This window comes from Myotis yumanensis, unplaced genomic scaffold (genome assembly GCF_028538775.1).
Source record: "Myotis yumanensis isolate MYYU_CA2020_CCGP unplaced genomic scaffold, mMyoYum1.0.hap1 SCAF_5, whole genome shotgun sequence".
In the NCBI taxonomy this organism is placed as follows: Eukaryota; Metazoa; Chordata; class Mammalia; order Chiroptera; family Vespertilionidae; genus Myotis; species Myotis yumanensis.
In genome coordinates this window covers 82128115-82146536 of record NW_027223756.1, presented here as the reverse complement: position 1 = coordinate 82146536, position 18422 = coordinate 82128115, and the positions used below count along the sequence as shown (strand labels likewise).

Here is an 18422-nt window from a genome sequence, read left to right as displayed (position 1 = left end):
ATGGAGCCCAGAAATGAATCAGATATTTCAGAATTCTTTCTTTTGGGACTGACCAATGATCCAAAACTGCAGTCCCTCCTCTTCTACCTGTTCCTGTCCATATACCTGGCCACCATTCTGGGAAACCTGCTCATCATCCTGGCTGCTGTCTCTGACTCCCACCTGCACACACCCATGTACTTCTTTCTCTCCAATCTGTCTTTTAATGACATCTGTTTAAGCACAACCACGATCCCAAAGATGCTGGTGAACATCCAAACACACAATCAGAGCATAAGCTATATAGGATGTATCACCCAGATCTGCTTCGTCATGGTGTTTGTTGGTTTGGAAAATTTTATCCTTGCAGCAATGGCCTATGACCGCTATGTGGCCATTTGTCACCCACTGAGGTACACCATTGTCATGAACACCCATTTCTGTGGCCTGCTGATTGCACTCTCTGTGTTCATTAGCATTGGGAATGCCCTGCTCCACAGTCTGATGGTGTTGCGGCTCTCCTTCTGCAAGGACCTGGAAATCCCTCACTTTTTTTGTGAGCTTGCTAAACTCATCAAGATTACACGTTCTGATACCCTCATCAATAACATCTTCATATATTTTATGGCTAGCCTCCTTGGTGGTATACCTCTCTTGGGGATCATTTTCTCTTATACTCAAATTGTCTCCTCTGTTTTGAGAATACCATCAGCTGGTGGAAAGTATAAAGGTTTTTTGACCTGTGGGTCTCACCTCTCAGTTGTTTTGCTGTTCTATGGGACAGTTGTTGGAGTGTACATTACCTCTGAGGTTACTGACTCTCCTAGAAAGACTTCAGTGGCTTCAATGATGTACATTGTGATTCCTCAAATGATGAACCCTTTTATCTACAGCCTGAGGAACAAAGACATGAAGGGGGCCTTGAAGAAACTCATTGATAGAATACCTTCATGTTTGTGACTGTGTCATCTACTTTCAACTTGGATATTTAGAATGAATAATAGTGATAAAAATTGTGGGAGATCCTGAATGCCTAATTCTTTTATCTCCAAATTTTTCTTAAGTGATTAGAATATAAGGACCAAATGCATTTTAACTTGGTGTTGAAACCTGAATTTCCTAAATTTCTGTGTTGTTTAACAAATTATTTTAATTTTTAACTCAACCTCTTTTCTCAGGTTCTATATAATCAGAACTGGAGGCAGTGCTGAAAGGATTAGTAATATTTAAATAAATAACTCTCAGAAGAGGTATAGGAGTAGAATATGGATAATACGGAAAAAGAATGGAAGCATTCTGCATTCACTTCTAGAGACCGTCTTCCCCCTTCTCCCATGATAGGGCCATGTCAATTGAAACCCAAAGTTAGGCCCACAGTGAAGCAAGGAAGCTCACCTTTCTTTCTCAGAAATTTAGCAATTTCTGAGATAATTTTTCTTAAATGATCAGAATATAATGACCAAATTCATTTTAACTTAGTGTTGAAACTTGGATCTGTTGAAACCTTTGAGCAACATTAGCATCCACCATACTCAGTTACATTAACTATAAAATGAGCATAATTATATCATCTCAATAGTGAGAGATGATTGTGAGGTAATTGAACTTCATTGGTGAGAAAGGCTTTGGATCTAATAAAAAAAGGAATTCCTAAAACATATGCTTATGTGGTCAAACAATTAAGAGAGTTGTCTGTCATTACAAGGACTTCAGAGGTAAGGACTTCAAGAACAGGAGAGTAGAAATCATCCATTCCTCTATTTGGTGAATTCTTTCTAAGAATGGTTTTTCTCAGGTTCACTAAGAAGGGATATAAGTGTCATAAGTGTCATACTTGACATAATGCCCAGAGACAGAAAACTATCCTTACCTGGGTCAAATGTTAAAAGGATTTTCTATGGAGTCAATCGGAGGGCATCTATTGTGCATTAAGTGGCAACCCTGAAGACAATATGTCCATATCCTAACCCCCAACTCCAATATGTGATTCTGAACTTATTTGATAAAAATATGAATGTTACTTATTTGGGGGGAAAGGAGGTTTTTGCAGAGATTACACTTATCCTGGCTTATCAGGTGGCCCTAATGCCATGTATTTTTATAAAAACAGAAGTGGAAGAGATAGAGAGAAAGGAGGAAGCAATGTGACCTGGGAGACATATTGGATGGACGGAGCCAGTATTTCATTTCCAGTATTTGATCATTTTTGCCTTACACATCTGTCATTTTCATTGGCGTCTAATATATCTTTTATCACTCTTTTATTTTTCCCAATGATATATATGAAATAAATTTGCCCTAATACTGACCTTGTTAAAAGCTTAAACTTAATTAATGACTTTTCACTGATGTTAGCAATGTGGAAGAATAGGGAGTTTGTGACTTCCCTGCTCCCAGGAACACACTAATATACAGGTACACACAGAACAATTCCCTCAGAGAGAAATCCAGAAGCTGGTTGAGTGACTCTTACACATTAGGGAACTGCAAAAATACCGACTACATAATAGACATGAAAAGCTGAGACATACATTCTAAACCCATCCTTGTTATAGCACCTTACAGCCAGGAGGGAATCCCTAACTCAACTTATCCATAAAGACCAAAGGGTTTGAACCATATGCGTAGTGCTCTAACTTTTATGAAAAACCTGAGAGCCAGGGTCCCAAATCATCTAGCTCTGAGAGCCAACATGGCTTGGCTTTTGGGAGTCCACATCACCACAGGAAACAGAGGCAGTTTTTAAATGTGTACACAAACACTCCCCATGGTTATGTCCCTGGCGTCAGCACAGAGGGAGGAGGCAGAAACACAAGGCAGTTCCCTTCTCCCTGCTGGCTCCTAACCACTTGCCTGCCTACCTCATTGCCCCTAACCACTCTGCCTGCCAGCCTGATTGATTGACGCCTCACTGCTCCCCTGCTGGCATGGTCATCCCCAACTGCCCTCCCCTGCCAGACTGATTGCCCCCAACTGCCTTACCCTGTGGGGCTGAGGGGACTAGGGGACTCCAGTTGATGAGGTGGGGCTTAGAGTACTGGGGGACTCCAGCGGGATGAGGCGGGGCTGAGGGGACTGGGCACCGCCATCTTGTGGCTGTGGGCGCCGCCATCTTGTTAGGGCATGGCAGTCAATTAGCATATTCCTCTTTATTGGCTGTGGGTACCGCCATTTGTGAGGGTGTGACAGTCAATTAGCATATTCCTTCTTTATTAGATAAGGGGTGTGTGTGTGTGTGTGTGTGTGTGTGTGTGAAATAGCACAGAGCTTTTATTTGCCTTAAATATCATTATAGAATTAATAAAAATTCTGGGATGTTATTGTATGTGAAAAGCAGATTTAAAAATTTATATAAACCTGGCTGGTGTGTCTCAGTGGTTGAGCCAGAAGGTCCTGGTTCGATTCCGGGTCAAGGTACATGCCTGGATTGCGGGCTCCATCCCCAGTAGGGGATGTGCAGGAGGCAGCCGATCCATGATTCCCTCTCATCATTGATGTTTCTATCTCTTTCTCCCTCTCCCTTCCTCTCTGAAATCAATACAAATATATATATATTAATTTATATGAAAGAGCAATGGAGAAAAATATTTGACTTGATGGCAAAGAAGAGCAAGTAGAGTAATTGCTTTACAAAATAGCAAGATTAATTATGGTGCTATAGCAATATTGAGGATGGGGGAATTTTCCCTTTTCCCTCTTAGTTCTTCTGGGGTTGAATAATTAAAATGATATTAGGCAAATTAACAAGAGAATATCGTCTTTTAATAGGTAAGCAAGGAGAATTCACATTAGCATGAACATTTCCAAGACAGTAAGGCAAAATGAGGTATTTATGTCATTCTGGATTAAGAAGGGTAAGGGAGGTGTCTAAAATTTATTACTTGAGATCCAAAACAATAGCTATTCAGGAATCAGTGATTTAGGCAGAAACCCAAATATTGTTCCAACTAGGAGGTAAAGGTATGGGATATGTATGAGAAATGAAAGGGGAATAGTTACATGAAAAGAAGGAAGTAATTTCTATGGGTGCTAATAGGCTAAGGAAGGAACTTCTCCAGGTGTGAATAAATTCACAGTAAAGATGAAAATGGACTCTGTAATAAATGTAATTGAAAGTAACTTCACAGGGTGACCTGATCATAAATTCCTCACTGGGCAAGTCATTATGGGTAGTCATGACTCAGGCCTATGCAAAGCTTACCTTCAGCTTAAGCAAGCCCTGTTCATTGTTTTGTGAATCGAGGAAGAAGCCAACACGTGGTAGAGTGAAATGCAGCCTTGTGGTTTTGTGCCTGGACCTACCTGATCTCGGAAGTTTTTCTTGGGGAAGATACTTGTTTTTATCATTTGACACCATTGGAGTTGAGACTTTTGCCTTATTACAGCTGAAGACATAAATCCTCACTGATAGAATGAAGTATCTCAAATCTTCTCAACATGTAAACTACTATAATTATGCCAATTTCATAGATGAGGAAACTGAGCTTAGGGAGTTGAAATAAATTGTTAAAGACCCAGAACTATGGTTTAACAGATGGAGGATTCAAACTCAGAGGGTCTGATTCTAAAATGCTCACCTTTAACCAATTGATCTCTGGTATGGGGTATTCAAAGAGGTTGGTTAGGCTTTCTGGATCTCTCATTATTTATTTCTCTCTGTCATATTCCAGCAGTGTAAGCCCAAAGCAGCTGACATATCAATGAAAAGATGATATTCTAGAGATGAGGTTACTCAAAGCTCCTATCATGTCCTTGTTCCTCAGACTATAGATAAATGGATTCATCATAGGGGTGACCACTGTATATATCACTGATACTATTGCACTTTTCCTGGAAGAGTGTGTAGCCTCAGAACTGAGGTATACCCCAAAACCCGTCCCATAGAACAAGGAAACAACTATTAAGTGAGACCCACAGGTGGAAAATGCCTTATACTTTCCACCAGCTGATGGGATTTTCAGAATGGAGGCCACAATTCGAGTATAAGAGAAAATTATCCCAGAGAGAGGAACAACACCCAACAAGCTGGTCACTAAATACACAAAGAGGTTATTGATGAAGATATCAGAACAGGCGAGTTTGAGAATATGAGCTAATTCACAGAAAAAGTGGGGGATTTTCAGGTCTGTGCAGAAGGACAGCCGTAGTGCCATCGAAGTGTGGAGCAGGGCATCCAGAACACTAATAAGGAAGGACAGCAGAACCAGCAGCCCACACAGTCTGGGGCTCATGATGACATTGTACCTCAGGGGGTGGCAGATGGCCACAAATCGATCATAGGCCATCATTATCAGAATTCCATTTTCCAATCCAGCAAAAGTCAGGACGAAGCAGATTTGGGTGAGGCAGCCCGTGTAGCTGATGGCTTTGCTCTGTGTCTGGATGTTCACCAGCATCTTCGGGATCGTGGTGGTGGTGAAACAGATGTCAACAAAGGACAGGTTGGAGAGGAAGAAGTACATGGGCGTGTGGAGGTGGGAGTCAGAAATAATGGCCAGGATGATGAGCAGGTTGCCAAGCACAGTGACCAGGTACATGGACAGGAACAGGCAGAAGAGGACGGGCTGCAGTTCTGGATCCCCTGACAGTCCCAGGAGGAGGAATTCTGCAGTATCAGAGAGGTTTCCTGATTTCATGTTGTTGATGATCCTGATAGAAAAGATGAAGGTGGTGATCAAACACTACATAAGGGAAACTTCCTTAAACTTGTCTATATTTTTAGACCAAATCAGTTATAGATGCTTTCTCCTGCTTTCTTCTCTTACCCTCTCTTCTTCTTCCCTTGCTTTATATTCCCATACAACCTGCCTCCTACCACCCTCTGTCCCAAGGTTTTATTTTCCATCTATTCTTTGTGTATTTAATTCAGCAACGTTTTTAAAAATATTTTTTTATTGATTTCAGAGAGGAAGGGAGAGGGAGAAAGAGAGAGAAACATCAATGATGAGAGAATCATTGATTGGTTGCCTCTTGTATGCCCCTTACTGGGGATCGAGCCTGCAACCCAGGCATATACCCTTGAACCCAGGACCTTCAATCCACAGACGAACGCTTTATCCACTGAGCCAAACCAGCTAGGGCCAGCAACTTTGTTTTTGGCTTAACATTGTAGTTCCTATATTTATCAAGATTGATATAAGGAGGTCTGGTTCATTAATTTTAACATACATTATCACATCAATGGACATTTGGGTTTGTTATAATTTCCCCATAGTAGAGAAGTCTTTATAGAGACACATTCACATGTAATGATAGTGTTAGAACAAGTGTAGCAAATACCCACCAAATTCCATAGAGTGGTAACATCTGAGAGGGAAGGAGGGGGATAAATAATAATAAAGAGGACTTTTCCATGATGACATAAGTTATCCCTGTATGAAGGCAAAGAAGGGCCTTTCTGTGTAGATGTTGGATGTCTGAAACTCAGTTAAAAATAAAAGAAAATAAAGAAGACTTTATGTAATATATAATACTTTATTATTTTTAAAAGGTACCTGAAGCATATAGGGCAAAATTTCAGCATAAATTCTGGAAAGTGGTTGCATGCTGTTTATTTACTGCTCACTTGTACTGTTCTGGTGGTTTAAAATATTTATTTTTATTTAAAATAATGTTTTGTGTAGGGTTTTTTCAAAGAAAGACTGAAAATGTAAACGAGTGAATCTCAATCTTCAATCCCAGAGTCCACGCAGTAAAGAGAGAGGGATGAGACTTGATTCTCCTCTAAGAATGAAATCTGAACCAAATATGGAAAAATCGAGAAGCCAAATGTACCCCACCCTTGCCCAACTCAAGACCAAATAAATGAGGGAAACCAGAGAATGGTAGAACATCTGTGTGGTTTTTGAAGAGGCTAATTCATGCTCAGGTGGGGAAAGAGTCCCTAGAATTTAGAAGATACAACAGGAGCCAGAAATGATGAAAGCTGGTTACAAATTAGATGAAACAGGGAAAGTAAATATATGACATTAGTTTCAAATTTCACTTATAAGTTAATCCTACTGAACTTTCTCTTACCTCTTGGATGTCCTCCAGATAGCTGGTTGAAAAATAAAAAACAAACTGTCAAATATCTCATAGCATTTACTGGGGCACTTAAGATCACCTAGGAGCCATCAATGAGTAACTCGTCTTTCCTCTGGAAATTGAAGTGTGGAGGTGGGAAATCTGTCCCCAGGAAGGGCAGTTGGACCAACGAAGGTAGCTGGGCTTCTGGGAAAGAAGGATCATCTCAGGAGACTCAGGTATGCTGGTTTTTGACCTAGGATGGGCTGTTGAGTAGAAGGGTCACAGGTAGACTAGTTGTAGTCTCTGTGGCCTTGGGGGTTCAATTCCCAAAACTCCTCATTATCCAAATGTGTACTGTCATTTTCCCCCAAGGCAGTTCATATCCTAAGAAGCACAGCTCATAAAAGAAAACTCCTGGGTGACTGACTGCTAATCCTGACAGGTATATACATCATTCTCTTCCTAAATGTTTCCTCTTACTTCCAGGGAATCTCATGCTTGAGTTCTTCTATCTGAACTTAAGGGAACTGGTGGGCTTCTCCTTAGACCAATTCCCAGCTTTCTCTGAGTATCATTAAAGGACTAGAGAACCAGAGTGTATGTCTTCACAGGGACACAGAGACTCAGAGATGCAGAGAAGGTATCATGGGATCATCTCCACAAAGCCACTCTAAGAAAATTTTCTCTTTTCTTAATTAAAGTCCCTTCATAAATGAGGTTGGTACTATTGTAGGAAAAGGGGGAGCAAAGAAACCAATTTACTAGTTACTTGGCCAGGTTTTTAGAGGTTGACTAAAAAATAGATGCTAAAACCAACACTCTTATAGAGATCACAAAAAAGCACTATCTATAAAGGAAGCAATTGATAAAATGACTGCATTAACATTGGTAAACTTTGAATAATATACAGGACCTCTCTGTATTATTAATTCAATTTTTAAAAAGTCAAAAAAATTAAAACCAAAAGTGGTAGTCCTGGCCCTGACTAGGTAGCTCAGTTGGTTAGAGTGTCCTCCTGATATACCATGGTTTTGATTCCCGGTCAGGATACATATAAGAAAGAAGTACAACAATAAATTGATGTTTCTCTCTCTCTCTCTCTCTCTCTCTCTCTCTCTCTCTCTCTCTTTCTCCCTCTCTCACTCACTCCCTCCTTCCTCTCTCTCTCTGTCTTTTTCTCTCTATCTCTAAAATCAATAAATTAAAAAAAAATTTCAAGTGGTATGGCTACATACTCATTAAAATGGCCAAAGTGAAAAAGGCAATGTAAAATATTGGCAAGATAGTGGAGTTGTATATTGGTTGGTTTCCAAACAACTTTGGAAAATTGTTTGGTCGTATTAAATAAATGTGACCATGTGTATTCCCTGGGCCCCATAAATTGCACTCCTAAATATATTTCCAACAAAAATACGTACAACTGTGAACCAAAAAATATGTATAAAAATGTTTATAGTAGAACTATTTGTAAATTACTCCAACTATAAACAACTTAAATGCCCAAAACATTTGAATGAGTAAATTGGGTTGGAATCAAGCAGAACCTGACAGAATCCTCTCCCTCATCCTGCACAACAATTGAGATTTTAAAATATAGGCACACATTCTCCCCATCCCCCAAAGGCAGCAGCAGTTAACTGAAACCCAAAACCTTCCCCTGATAGGCTTCTCTACCCAAATATGTGGCAGAGAAGAAAGAGAGAATAAAGGTGAATTAGACTGCAAGTGTCCTGGCCAGATGACTATGAACCTTAAAAGCAAGGGCTTAATTCTAAGGCTGGTGGGAAGCCATTGTGAGCAGCTGTCATATGGTTAGACTTGCATGTAGCAGAGCTAGCTGCATGGTGAAGATGGAACGCAGGAAGACCAAGCTTGACTGAATGTAGAAAAGATTTAAGGTTTCATAGTAGGGTTGTGGACCATCCCTAAGAAACATCAAAACATGCAGGTAATCTTCATGAGTTTATTTGAGCCAAACTAATGGCAATTGGTGGGAAGCAAAACCTGACAGATTGAGAAAATGCTTCAAAGATTGATAGTTTTGCAGCTTGTTCTCTTCACGTTGTAGTTTAGAGTGCAAAGTGGGCTTTCATCACATAATTGCCCAAGTCTTGGATCTCAGTTTGTAGGTGAGTGCCATCAGTGCCTACAGCACCTATGAGAAAGTCTAAAACCAAGAATCCTCGCCTAGGGTGACTGTCAGAACAGGCTACATGAGCAGGTGCTCCTGAAGCAAAAATCTAGAAGCTGTAGCTATGCATCATTACTATTTTCAAAATTGGGTGCAGAGAGTATTTTAAAGACTCTATATTTTAATGTGTATTAGAAAGTACAGTTGACCTTGAACAACACAAATTTGAATCCACTTACATCGGATTTTTCAAACTAAATACATACAATCTTGTAAATGTATTTTCTCTTCCTTATGATTTTCCTTTCTGTTGAATTTATTAGGGTGACACTGGTTAACAAAATTATACAGGTTTCAGGTGCACAGTTCTACAACACATCATCTGTGCACTGTGTTCAGCACCCCAACTCGAATCTCTGACCATCATCATTTATCTCCCCTATCCACTTTCCCCTACTCCTCCTTACCCCAGCACCTTATGATTTTCTAATAATAACATTTTCTTTTCTCTACCTTACTTTATTGGAAGAATACAACATATAATACATACTAGAGGCCCGGTGCAACAAATTTGTGCCCCCCCGGGGGGGGGGGCGGGTTCCTCAGCCCAGCCTACACCCTCTCCAATCTGGGACCCCTTAGAAATCCCTCCCACAATCCAGGACTGCTGGCTCCCAACCGCTCGCCTGCCTGCCTGCCAGATTGCTCCTAACTGCTTCTGCCTGCCAGCCTGATCACCCCCTAACCACTCCCCTGCCAGCCTGATTGATGCCTAACTGCTCCCCTGCCGGCCCAATCGCCCCCAACTGCCCTCCCCTGCTGGCCCAGTCACCCCCAACTGCCCTCCCCTGCTGGCCCGGTTGCCCCCAACTGCCCTCCCTTGCTGGCTTGGTCGCCTCTAACTGCCCTCCCCTGCCAGCCATCTTGTGGCTGTGGGCGCCACCATCTTTGAGGGTGTGGCAGTCAATTAGCATAACCCCTCCTTATTGGCTGTAGGAGTCACCATCTTTGAAGGCAGTGCAGTCAATTAACATATTCCCTCATTGGCTGTGGGTGCTGCCATCTTTGCAATGGCGTGAGGATCAATTAGCATATTCCCTCCTTATTAGATAGGATGACATACAAAACATGTGTTAATCAACTGCTTATGTTACTAGTAAGGCTTCCAGTTAACAGTAATTACATTTTGGGGGATTCAAAATTTATATGGGGATTTTCCACTATGTAAGAGGTCAGCACCCCTATCCCCTATGTTGTTCAAGGGTCAACTGTATATCAACAGCACACACACACACACACACACACACACATTTTGCTGGATTGGACTGAGTTAAAAATGTGAACCAATGAAGAGTTGACTTTCATGTCAATGAGAGTATTGGCAACAACCATGAACACAGTCAGGAATGATTGATGTTTGGGAAACTGCCTTCTGGAAAAGTGAGTGGTACTTGGTGAAGGTACTGTCTTTGCTGTTGGGCATCTTGATCAGCCCAGACTATGAGCTTTCACTCTGGAACAGAATAGAAGCAGGAGAGAGGAAAGGGTGCCTGTTTACCCTCTCTCAGGTAATTGGCAAGCCAGTGGTTCCCTTCCTTCTACTGCAGGATTGGAATAAAGAGAGAACAATTTAGCTAATGAGGAGCTTTGGAAATAAGGCCCCTAGGGACAGAAAAAAAGCTATAAAGACTACCTGTTCCCCATTAACACAGTCACCCCTGCCAGAAAGACACCTTGTCTCTTCTTAAAGATTCTTGTCCGAAAAATGCACGACTGTCTCCCTGAAATTCTCGAGGACCAATTTGTTTTCAACATTCACGTGAATTCTAGGAAGAAACTCAGCCTCGGTGATATTCTGTTGGGAAATCCTGGAGATACAGAAATCCCTTGTAAGTTCTGGAGGACAGGGGGAAACTTATTTATTATTATGATCCCCACTTGGAGGTAGTTCCAGGGTAATTAAGTAGGAAATCTAAATCGATGGTACTCTGAATATTGTCCCCAGACCAGCAGCTAGAGCTGGGGTCACGGGTTTGCGACCTGAGCAGTTGAAGAGGACCCCACTCTTAGTTTAATGCTCTGTTGTCACTGTCTTGAAATTTTTGAACAAGGGGCCCCTCGTTTTTTATTTTGCACTGAAACCTGAAAATTAAGCAGCACAGCCAGCCAGTCGTAATCAGCCTTACCTGAGGAGTTCTTGGAAATGTAATTTCTCAGGCCTCTCCTACATGTGCTAAAACTCTGGGGTGGGGCCCAACAATCTGTGTTTGTTATTTAAATTTTTACTTTTATTTGTTGATTGATTTCAAAGAGAGAAAAAGGGGGAGGGGAGAGGAAAGAGAGACAGAGAGAGAGAGAGACATTGATTACTTGTTCCACTTATTTATGCATTCATTGGTTGATACTTGTATGTGCCCTGATAGGGGATTGAACCTGCAACCTTAGTGTATCAGAGGGATGCTCTAACCAATTGAGCTACACCAGCCAGAGCCACAGTCTGTGTTTTAAGAAACCTGCTAGGTGGCTCTGATGCATGGTCAAGATTGAGAATTGCTGTTTAAAGTTACCCCTGATTTTTCATTAACGACTTGGCATAGTTCCAAGTCCACTGGCACCACATTTGCAATTGTTCCTGGCTCCACCGACCCCTTTCTCTGACCCTAAAATGCAGAAACCAATTCCCTTCTCAAAGGAATCAATATTTCTAAAAATTTCTAAGGATCCCAGGCTGCTCTGATGCACCCCTTTATTTCCCACAAAGGCCAGGAGAGGACTTGTGCTGCTCTGTCCTCACAATGCTGGTTTGAAACTCAATCCTTCTGAGGCGACACTGAGATTCAAGGGAAGAAGGTCGGTCTCCCTGTATCAACTTGCTTCTTGATGTGATCAAGGGTCCTCATGGAATTTTCAAACTATTCCTCTTTCCTCACATCTCACAGATGTTGTCTCATGGATGTTCTCTCTTTTTTATTCCTCCCCCTCCCCTTTCTCCTTCTTCTCTTCCTCTTCCTCCTTCTCTATCTTCCTTTCCTTTTCCCTTATCCCCTCGAACACACACCCTTCTAGGGGAAGATCCTCTCAGGTCCTATTAATAGTGATATAAATAATGTAAATAATGTGCACACACTCTGCTGTGTGGTTTATTTTTTCTTTCAAGTGCATTTCTGGAATGTCGGTACTATATTCTCATTCTCATTACACAGATAAGAGAAAACAAAAAGCTCAAGCCTATTTAAGGATTTTCTTCCTTGGCTCTGCACAGGATTTAAATTCAGGTGTGGCTGATCCTACATCATGCCTCAGAAATTTCCACAGCAGTGGTTCTCAAAGTGTGGTGCCCCGTCCCCAGCAGTATCCGCATCGTCTGGGTACTTGTTAGAAATGACAGTTCTTGTGTTATATTGTAAATCAGCAAGCTGAACATAGGAGGCCTTAATAAGCCAATTAATTTGGAGTCTTGTATTATGCTAACGGGCTCAGAGGAATGCTTCCAGAGTCTGAGCAAAGCAAGCATGGAGGAAGTTTTGCCTTTATACGTTTCTAATGTCTTTGCCTCCTAAATATGGGACTTCTGGTCCCTTTTGCAAGTTTCAAAAGAGCCCTATGTATGCTAAGCAGATATCTCGCAGGAAGCCTGTAGGCTTGAGTGCAGTTCAATAGTCTTGAGTACAGATAACTAAAAGACACCTGGTATGGGGATAGCTAGGGATGGCAGCAGAGCAGCTTGCAAGGTCAGACAGTTAAGCTTATTTTCCCTATCTTTAGGGCAAGCATGTTCTACAGAAGCCAATAATAGCAGAATTAATTCACAGAACAAAGAACCTTCTATGTCTAGTGGAAATTTCAAACAGCAGTGTTTACAAAACAGAAAGTACTTAATACCACAGAACTGTCACTTCAAAATGGATAAAATGGTAAATTTTATGGTATTCATTGGTTGAATCTTGTATGTGCCCTGATAGGAGATTGAACCTACAACCTTAGTGTATCAGAGGGATGCTCTAACCAACTGAGCTACACCGGCCAGAGCCACAATCTGTGTTTTAAGAAACCTGCCAGGTGGCTCTGATGCATGGTCAAGATTGAGACTTGACCATTTTATAAAATGTACCATTTTATCCATTTTGAAGTGACAGTTCTGTGGTATTAAGTACCTTCCCATTACTATGCTTCTTTTGGGCCCTACCCCAGATCAGTCAGCAACTCTGGAGTTGGTCCTAGACATCTGGGTTTTAGCCCTTTGGATGATTCTGATGTACACGGAAGTCCGGCAGCCACAGTGCCAAAGCAATTGTTGTCTCCCCTGAGAATAATCCATGTGTCAGTCTTTGTCTCTATTTGCCCACTGGTTTGTGGAGCATGAGAGCTGGGTGTTGAGAGCTCTGAGATGCTCATTCTCTTCTCACCCCTGACCCCAGGGCTCCCTATGGATGGTCCCTACTGCTTCATCCCTAAGAATAATTGGGAGACCCTCAGAGACCCACTCACCCAGTAATCCCTTTGGCCTCTTTGGAAGGGCCCAAGGATCAGACTTCCAGGATCCTGAAGCAGAATGGGGGCACAGAGGAGGTGAGGATCTAAGCCTTGCATATGCCATGGATTCTCCCAGGAGACAGCACTCACCAAGTGCTTTCTAAACTGAATGCAGATGTGAGCCTACCAAGAACAGGAGGAGGTAAGATCTGAGTTTCCACAAAATGATGTTAAGTAATCCATGGTCTGAAGGATTCCCTGGCTGAGGGAGGAGGGTGAGAAAGAAGTGAGGATGGGTCTGTGTCCCTAAGAATATCCATGAAGTGTGAGGGGCATGTGATTTCTCAAAGCACCCTGAAGGACAGGAGCATGATTAAAGCACACCAGAAAAGCTCATTCATTTTTTAATTAATTAATTGACTTTTTAATCATGGAAAAATGGACATAACATAAAATTTACCATTTTGAGAATCGAAGATGGCGGCATAGGTAAACACCCGAGACTGCTGCCGCAAACAACCACTTCAAAAATACAACTAAAAGACGGAACGGACATCAACCAGAACCACAGGAAGGCTGGCTGAGGAGAGACTCTTCAACTAGAGGGAAAAAAAACAGCATTACGAGGCTCAGAGGAGGCGCAGTGTGGAAAATTTAAAGGTATGGTGGTGCGGTGGTGCGCGCGCAGAGCGGGCTGGTGGCTGAGGGCGCGGTTGTCGTTTTCAATCAGGAGGGAGTCTCAGACTCTGGGCTACAGATCCGGGCGAGTCTCTAGGGACCCAGACTCAAACGGGAGAAGTGGGACTGTCTGGCTACGGTCCCTCCGAGGTTTGCAGCAGTTGCTGGGACAGAGAGGCAGAGCCCCTGGGGACGGACTGAGAGCAGCCATAGCTGCTCTCTCCCCCCGCCCTGCTGATCCCGCCCCGCCCGAGCCCTGCGCAGAGCCATTTGCCGGATCGCCTCAGGCAAAGGCTAGATTAGCACCTCCCCAGAGGACTGAAGTTTTCCCACAGCTGATTCTCACAGCCAGTCGGCCTGGTGGTCAAATCCCTCTAGTATTAACTACAACAATTAAGGCTTGGCTAGAACAAGACTGTGCACAAAGACCACAAGGGGGTGCACCAAGAAAGCATAAAAGATGCGGAGACAAAAAAACATGACAGAAATGGAGGATATGGAGCTAAAAATCGCAATTTTGAGGGCTTGCAATAAACTTGAGCAGAGCCTCACGAAAACTAATGAGACCCTCGATGCTACGATAAAGAAATTAGAAAGTAAGCATACACGGACTGAAATAAAGAATATTATACCCAATAGCAGACCAGAGGAGCACAAGAATCAAACCAAAGATTTGAAATTCGAAGAAGCAAAAAACACCCAACTGGAAAAGCAAAATGAAAAAAGAATCCGAAAGTGTGAAGATAGTGTAAGGAGCCTCTGGAACAGCTTCAAGCGCACTAATATCAGAATTACAGGAGTGCCAGAAGATGAGAGACAGCAAGATATTGAAAACCTATTTGAAGAAATAATGGCAGAAAACTTCCCCCACCTGGTGAAAGAAATGGACTTACAGGTCCAAGAAGCGAAGAGAACCCCAAACAAAAGGAATCCAAAGAGGACCACACCAAGACACATCATCATTAAAATGCCAAGAGCAAAAGACAAAGAGAGAATCTTAAAAGCAGCAAGAGAAAGAAGCTCAATTACCTACAAGGGAATACCCATACGCCTGTCAGCTGATTTCTCAACAGAAACTTTGCAGGCCAGAAGGGAATGGCAAGAAATATTCAAAGTGATGAATACCAAGAACCTACAACCAAGATTACTTTATCCAGCAAAGCTATCATTCAGAATTGAAGGTCAGATAAAGAGCTTCACAGATAAGGAAAAGCTAAAGGAGTTCATCACCACTAAACCAGTATTATACGAAATGCTGAAAGGTTTCCTTTAAGAAGAGGAAGAAGAAAAAGGTAGATACAAATTGTGAACAACAAACATGCATCTATCAACAAGTGAATCTAAGAATCAAGTGAATAAATAATCTGATGTACAGAATGAACTGGTGATTATAATGAATCAGGGACATAGAAAGGGAATGGACTGACTATTCTTGGGGGGGAAAGGGGAATGGGAGATTCGGGAAGAGACTGGACAAAAATCGTGCACCTATGGATGAGGACAGTGGGTGGGGAGTGAGGGCGGAGGGTGGGGCGGGAACTGGAAGGAGGGGAGTTATGGGGTGGGGGAGAGGAACAAATGTAATCTGAACAATAAAAATTTAATTAAAAAAAGGAATAAAACAAAAAAAATTTACCATTTTATCCATTTTGAAGTGACAGTTCTGTGGTATTAAGTACCTTCCCATTATTGTCTAGCCATCACCACCACCTAACTCCACAACTCTTTTCATCTTGCAAAACTAAAACACTAAGTCCCCATTCTGCTGTCCCCCTAGGCCCCGGCAACCTTCTGCTTTTTGCATCTATGAATTTGCCTGCTGTATATCACATACGTGGAATCAGACAGTGTTTGTCTTTCTGTAATTGGTCTATTCACTTAGCATAATGTTTTCAAGATTCATCCATGTTGTAGCATGTGTCAAAATTTCCTTTCTTTATTTAAATTTTTATTTATTGATTTTAGAGAGAAAGAGAGAGAGAGATTTGTGATTTCACCTATTTATGCATTCGTTGGTTGCTTCCTGTAAGTGCACTCACCGGAGATCAAACCCAAAACCCTGGTGCATGTGGATGGTGCTTCCACCAACTAAGCTATCAGTCTAGTGCAGAATTTCCTTTCTCTTTAAGGCTAAAAATATTTATGTATAGTCCACATTTTGCTCACCCAATCATCTTCAGTATGCATTTGGGTTGCTTCCATCTTTCAGCTGCTGTAAATGATGCTGCTGTGAACATGTGTGTATAAATATCTCTTTGAGACCCTGCTTTCACTTCTTTTGGATATATACTCAGATGTGGTGTTGCTGGATCATATAGTAATTCAATTTTAATTATTTGAGAAACTTTTTAACATTCTAGCACAGAAAAATTATGAAGTCTCTATCTTGAATTTTAAAATTTCCAAATGTATAGTAACCTCCACTCATGTTTTCGGAATAGTGACTGTTGAAACAGGTAACAGCCCGTGTATCAGGGCACTGAAGGGAAAAGAAATATCCTAAACCAATCTCAACAGTTTCCACACAGCCTACTATAGCAATTATGTTGTTATTAAAAAATAATAATAGCAATGGCAATAATGATAGCTGATATTTCTAAAATATCCACTAAGTCCCTAGTAGTGAGACCTTATCTTATCTCATGCATAAAGCATCCTATTCATTTGAGGGACACAAATGTCCTAGGAACATTGCTCAGCCTCTTTTCTTTCTCTCATCAATAGACTATGTCTTTCCTCCCTCAGAAACCATCGTATGAGCTGTGATTCTGTAAAGGGGCTGAGTGTTATTTGGGTTAGTTCAGCAGTTCTCTCTCACTCCCTCCAGTACAAGGGCAGAAAAAAAAAAATGCTCATTCATCTCCTTTGCTTTCTCAACACTCCATGCATTCCAGTCTTCCTTCACTTATGCTAAGAACATGTGCTCCCTACTAAATAATAATAAAGAAATAAAAAAGAACGTGTCTTTCCAAAGCACCCACCCTGAAATGATTAGTTCAGTTTTGTCTAAAACAGAAAATGACACATTTTCATCCATAATGTTTTGTGCTGGTATTTGCATATCAGCTCTTAGAATGATTCACATTTAACAATTTATTGACTCAACCATAATGTGCGGTGTTAGTTTTAGGAGGCGGCGATTGCTGAAAGTACATCACTTCATGTGTAACTATTACGGGGGCCAGATGATGCAGGAACCTGAGTGCCAGAGTGAGGACTTGGGCGTTTATTGGCTAGAATGCCCCTGAAGTGATCCACGAGGATGTGCTGGACCTTCCCCGGTTCCTTTGGGAAGATTTCTCCGCAAACATGCTAGGGTTTGAATGCACTCAAGAGTGCTCAGAGGAGCCCTGCTGCATAGCTCGGTTGGTTAGAGCGTCATCCTGATACACCAAGGTTGTTTGTTCGATCCCCAGTCAGGCCACATACAAGAAACAACCAAAGAATGCATAAATAAGTGGAACAACAAATCTATATTTCTCTCTCTCTCTCTCTCTCTCTCTCCCCCTTCCTCTCTCTAAAATCAATTTTTTATTTATTTATTTTATTTTATTTTATTTTTTTAATATATTTTATTGATTTTTTACAGAGAGGAAGGGAGAGGGATAGAGAGTTAGAAACATCGATGAGAGAGAAACATCGATCAGCTGCCTCCTGCACATCTCCTCCTGGGGATATGCCCGCAACCAAGGTACATGCCCCTGACCGGAATCGAACCCGGGACCCTTCAGTCCACAGGCCGACGCTCTATCCATTGAGCCAAACCGGTTTCGGCAAATCAATTTTTTAAAAAAGACTGCTTAGAGGGCAGTAATATTCTCTGAGAAAATTAAGTCATCTAACCAGGTTTGGTGCCGTAAGAAGAAACTACTAGAATTTAATCCTAGATTTTAAAATGGCATGCGGCCATGATAGTTCCTTAATAAAATAAAACAGCGCTTGTTTTCATTTTTTTAATTATACTATTGGAAAAATATATGATGCATACAGGTCACTCAAAAATTACTTGGTGAAGGAAGGAATGAGTAGAGAAACCTGAAGGGGAGAATTGTTTAAATATTACTAGAATTTAAGGCACAGCTAAATGACCTGTGTCAAACAAGTGATGTCTGTTTCATTGTAACTCATGTCTCCATTTTCCAGCAGACTCATC

At 41.6% G+C, this 18422-nt stretch overlaps 2 protein-coding genes across 2 annotated transcripts; one reads left to right on the top strand and one right to left on the bottom strand.

Annotated features, from left to right (window-relative positions):
* Positions 1-939, top strand: LOC139009809 (olfactory receptor 7G2-like). The gene has a single exon (XM_070413920.1). It carries the CDS (start codon positions 1-3, stop codon positions 937-939), a length of 939 nt encoding a protein of 312 aa, XP_070270021.1.
* A 3737-nt stretch (positions 940-4676) lies between these two features.
* LOC139009808 (olfactory receptor 7G3) lies at positions 4677-5615 on the bottom strand. Its single transcript, XM_070413919.1, has one exon. It carries the CDS (start codon positions 5613-5615, stop codon positions 4677-4679), a length of 939 nt encoding a protein of 312 aa, XP_070270020.1.
* Between the last annotated feature and the right edge of the window lie 12807 nt (positions 5616-18422).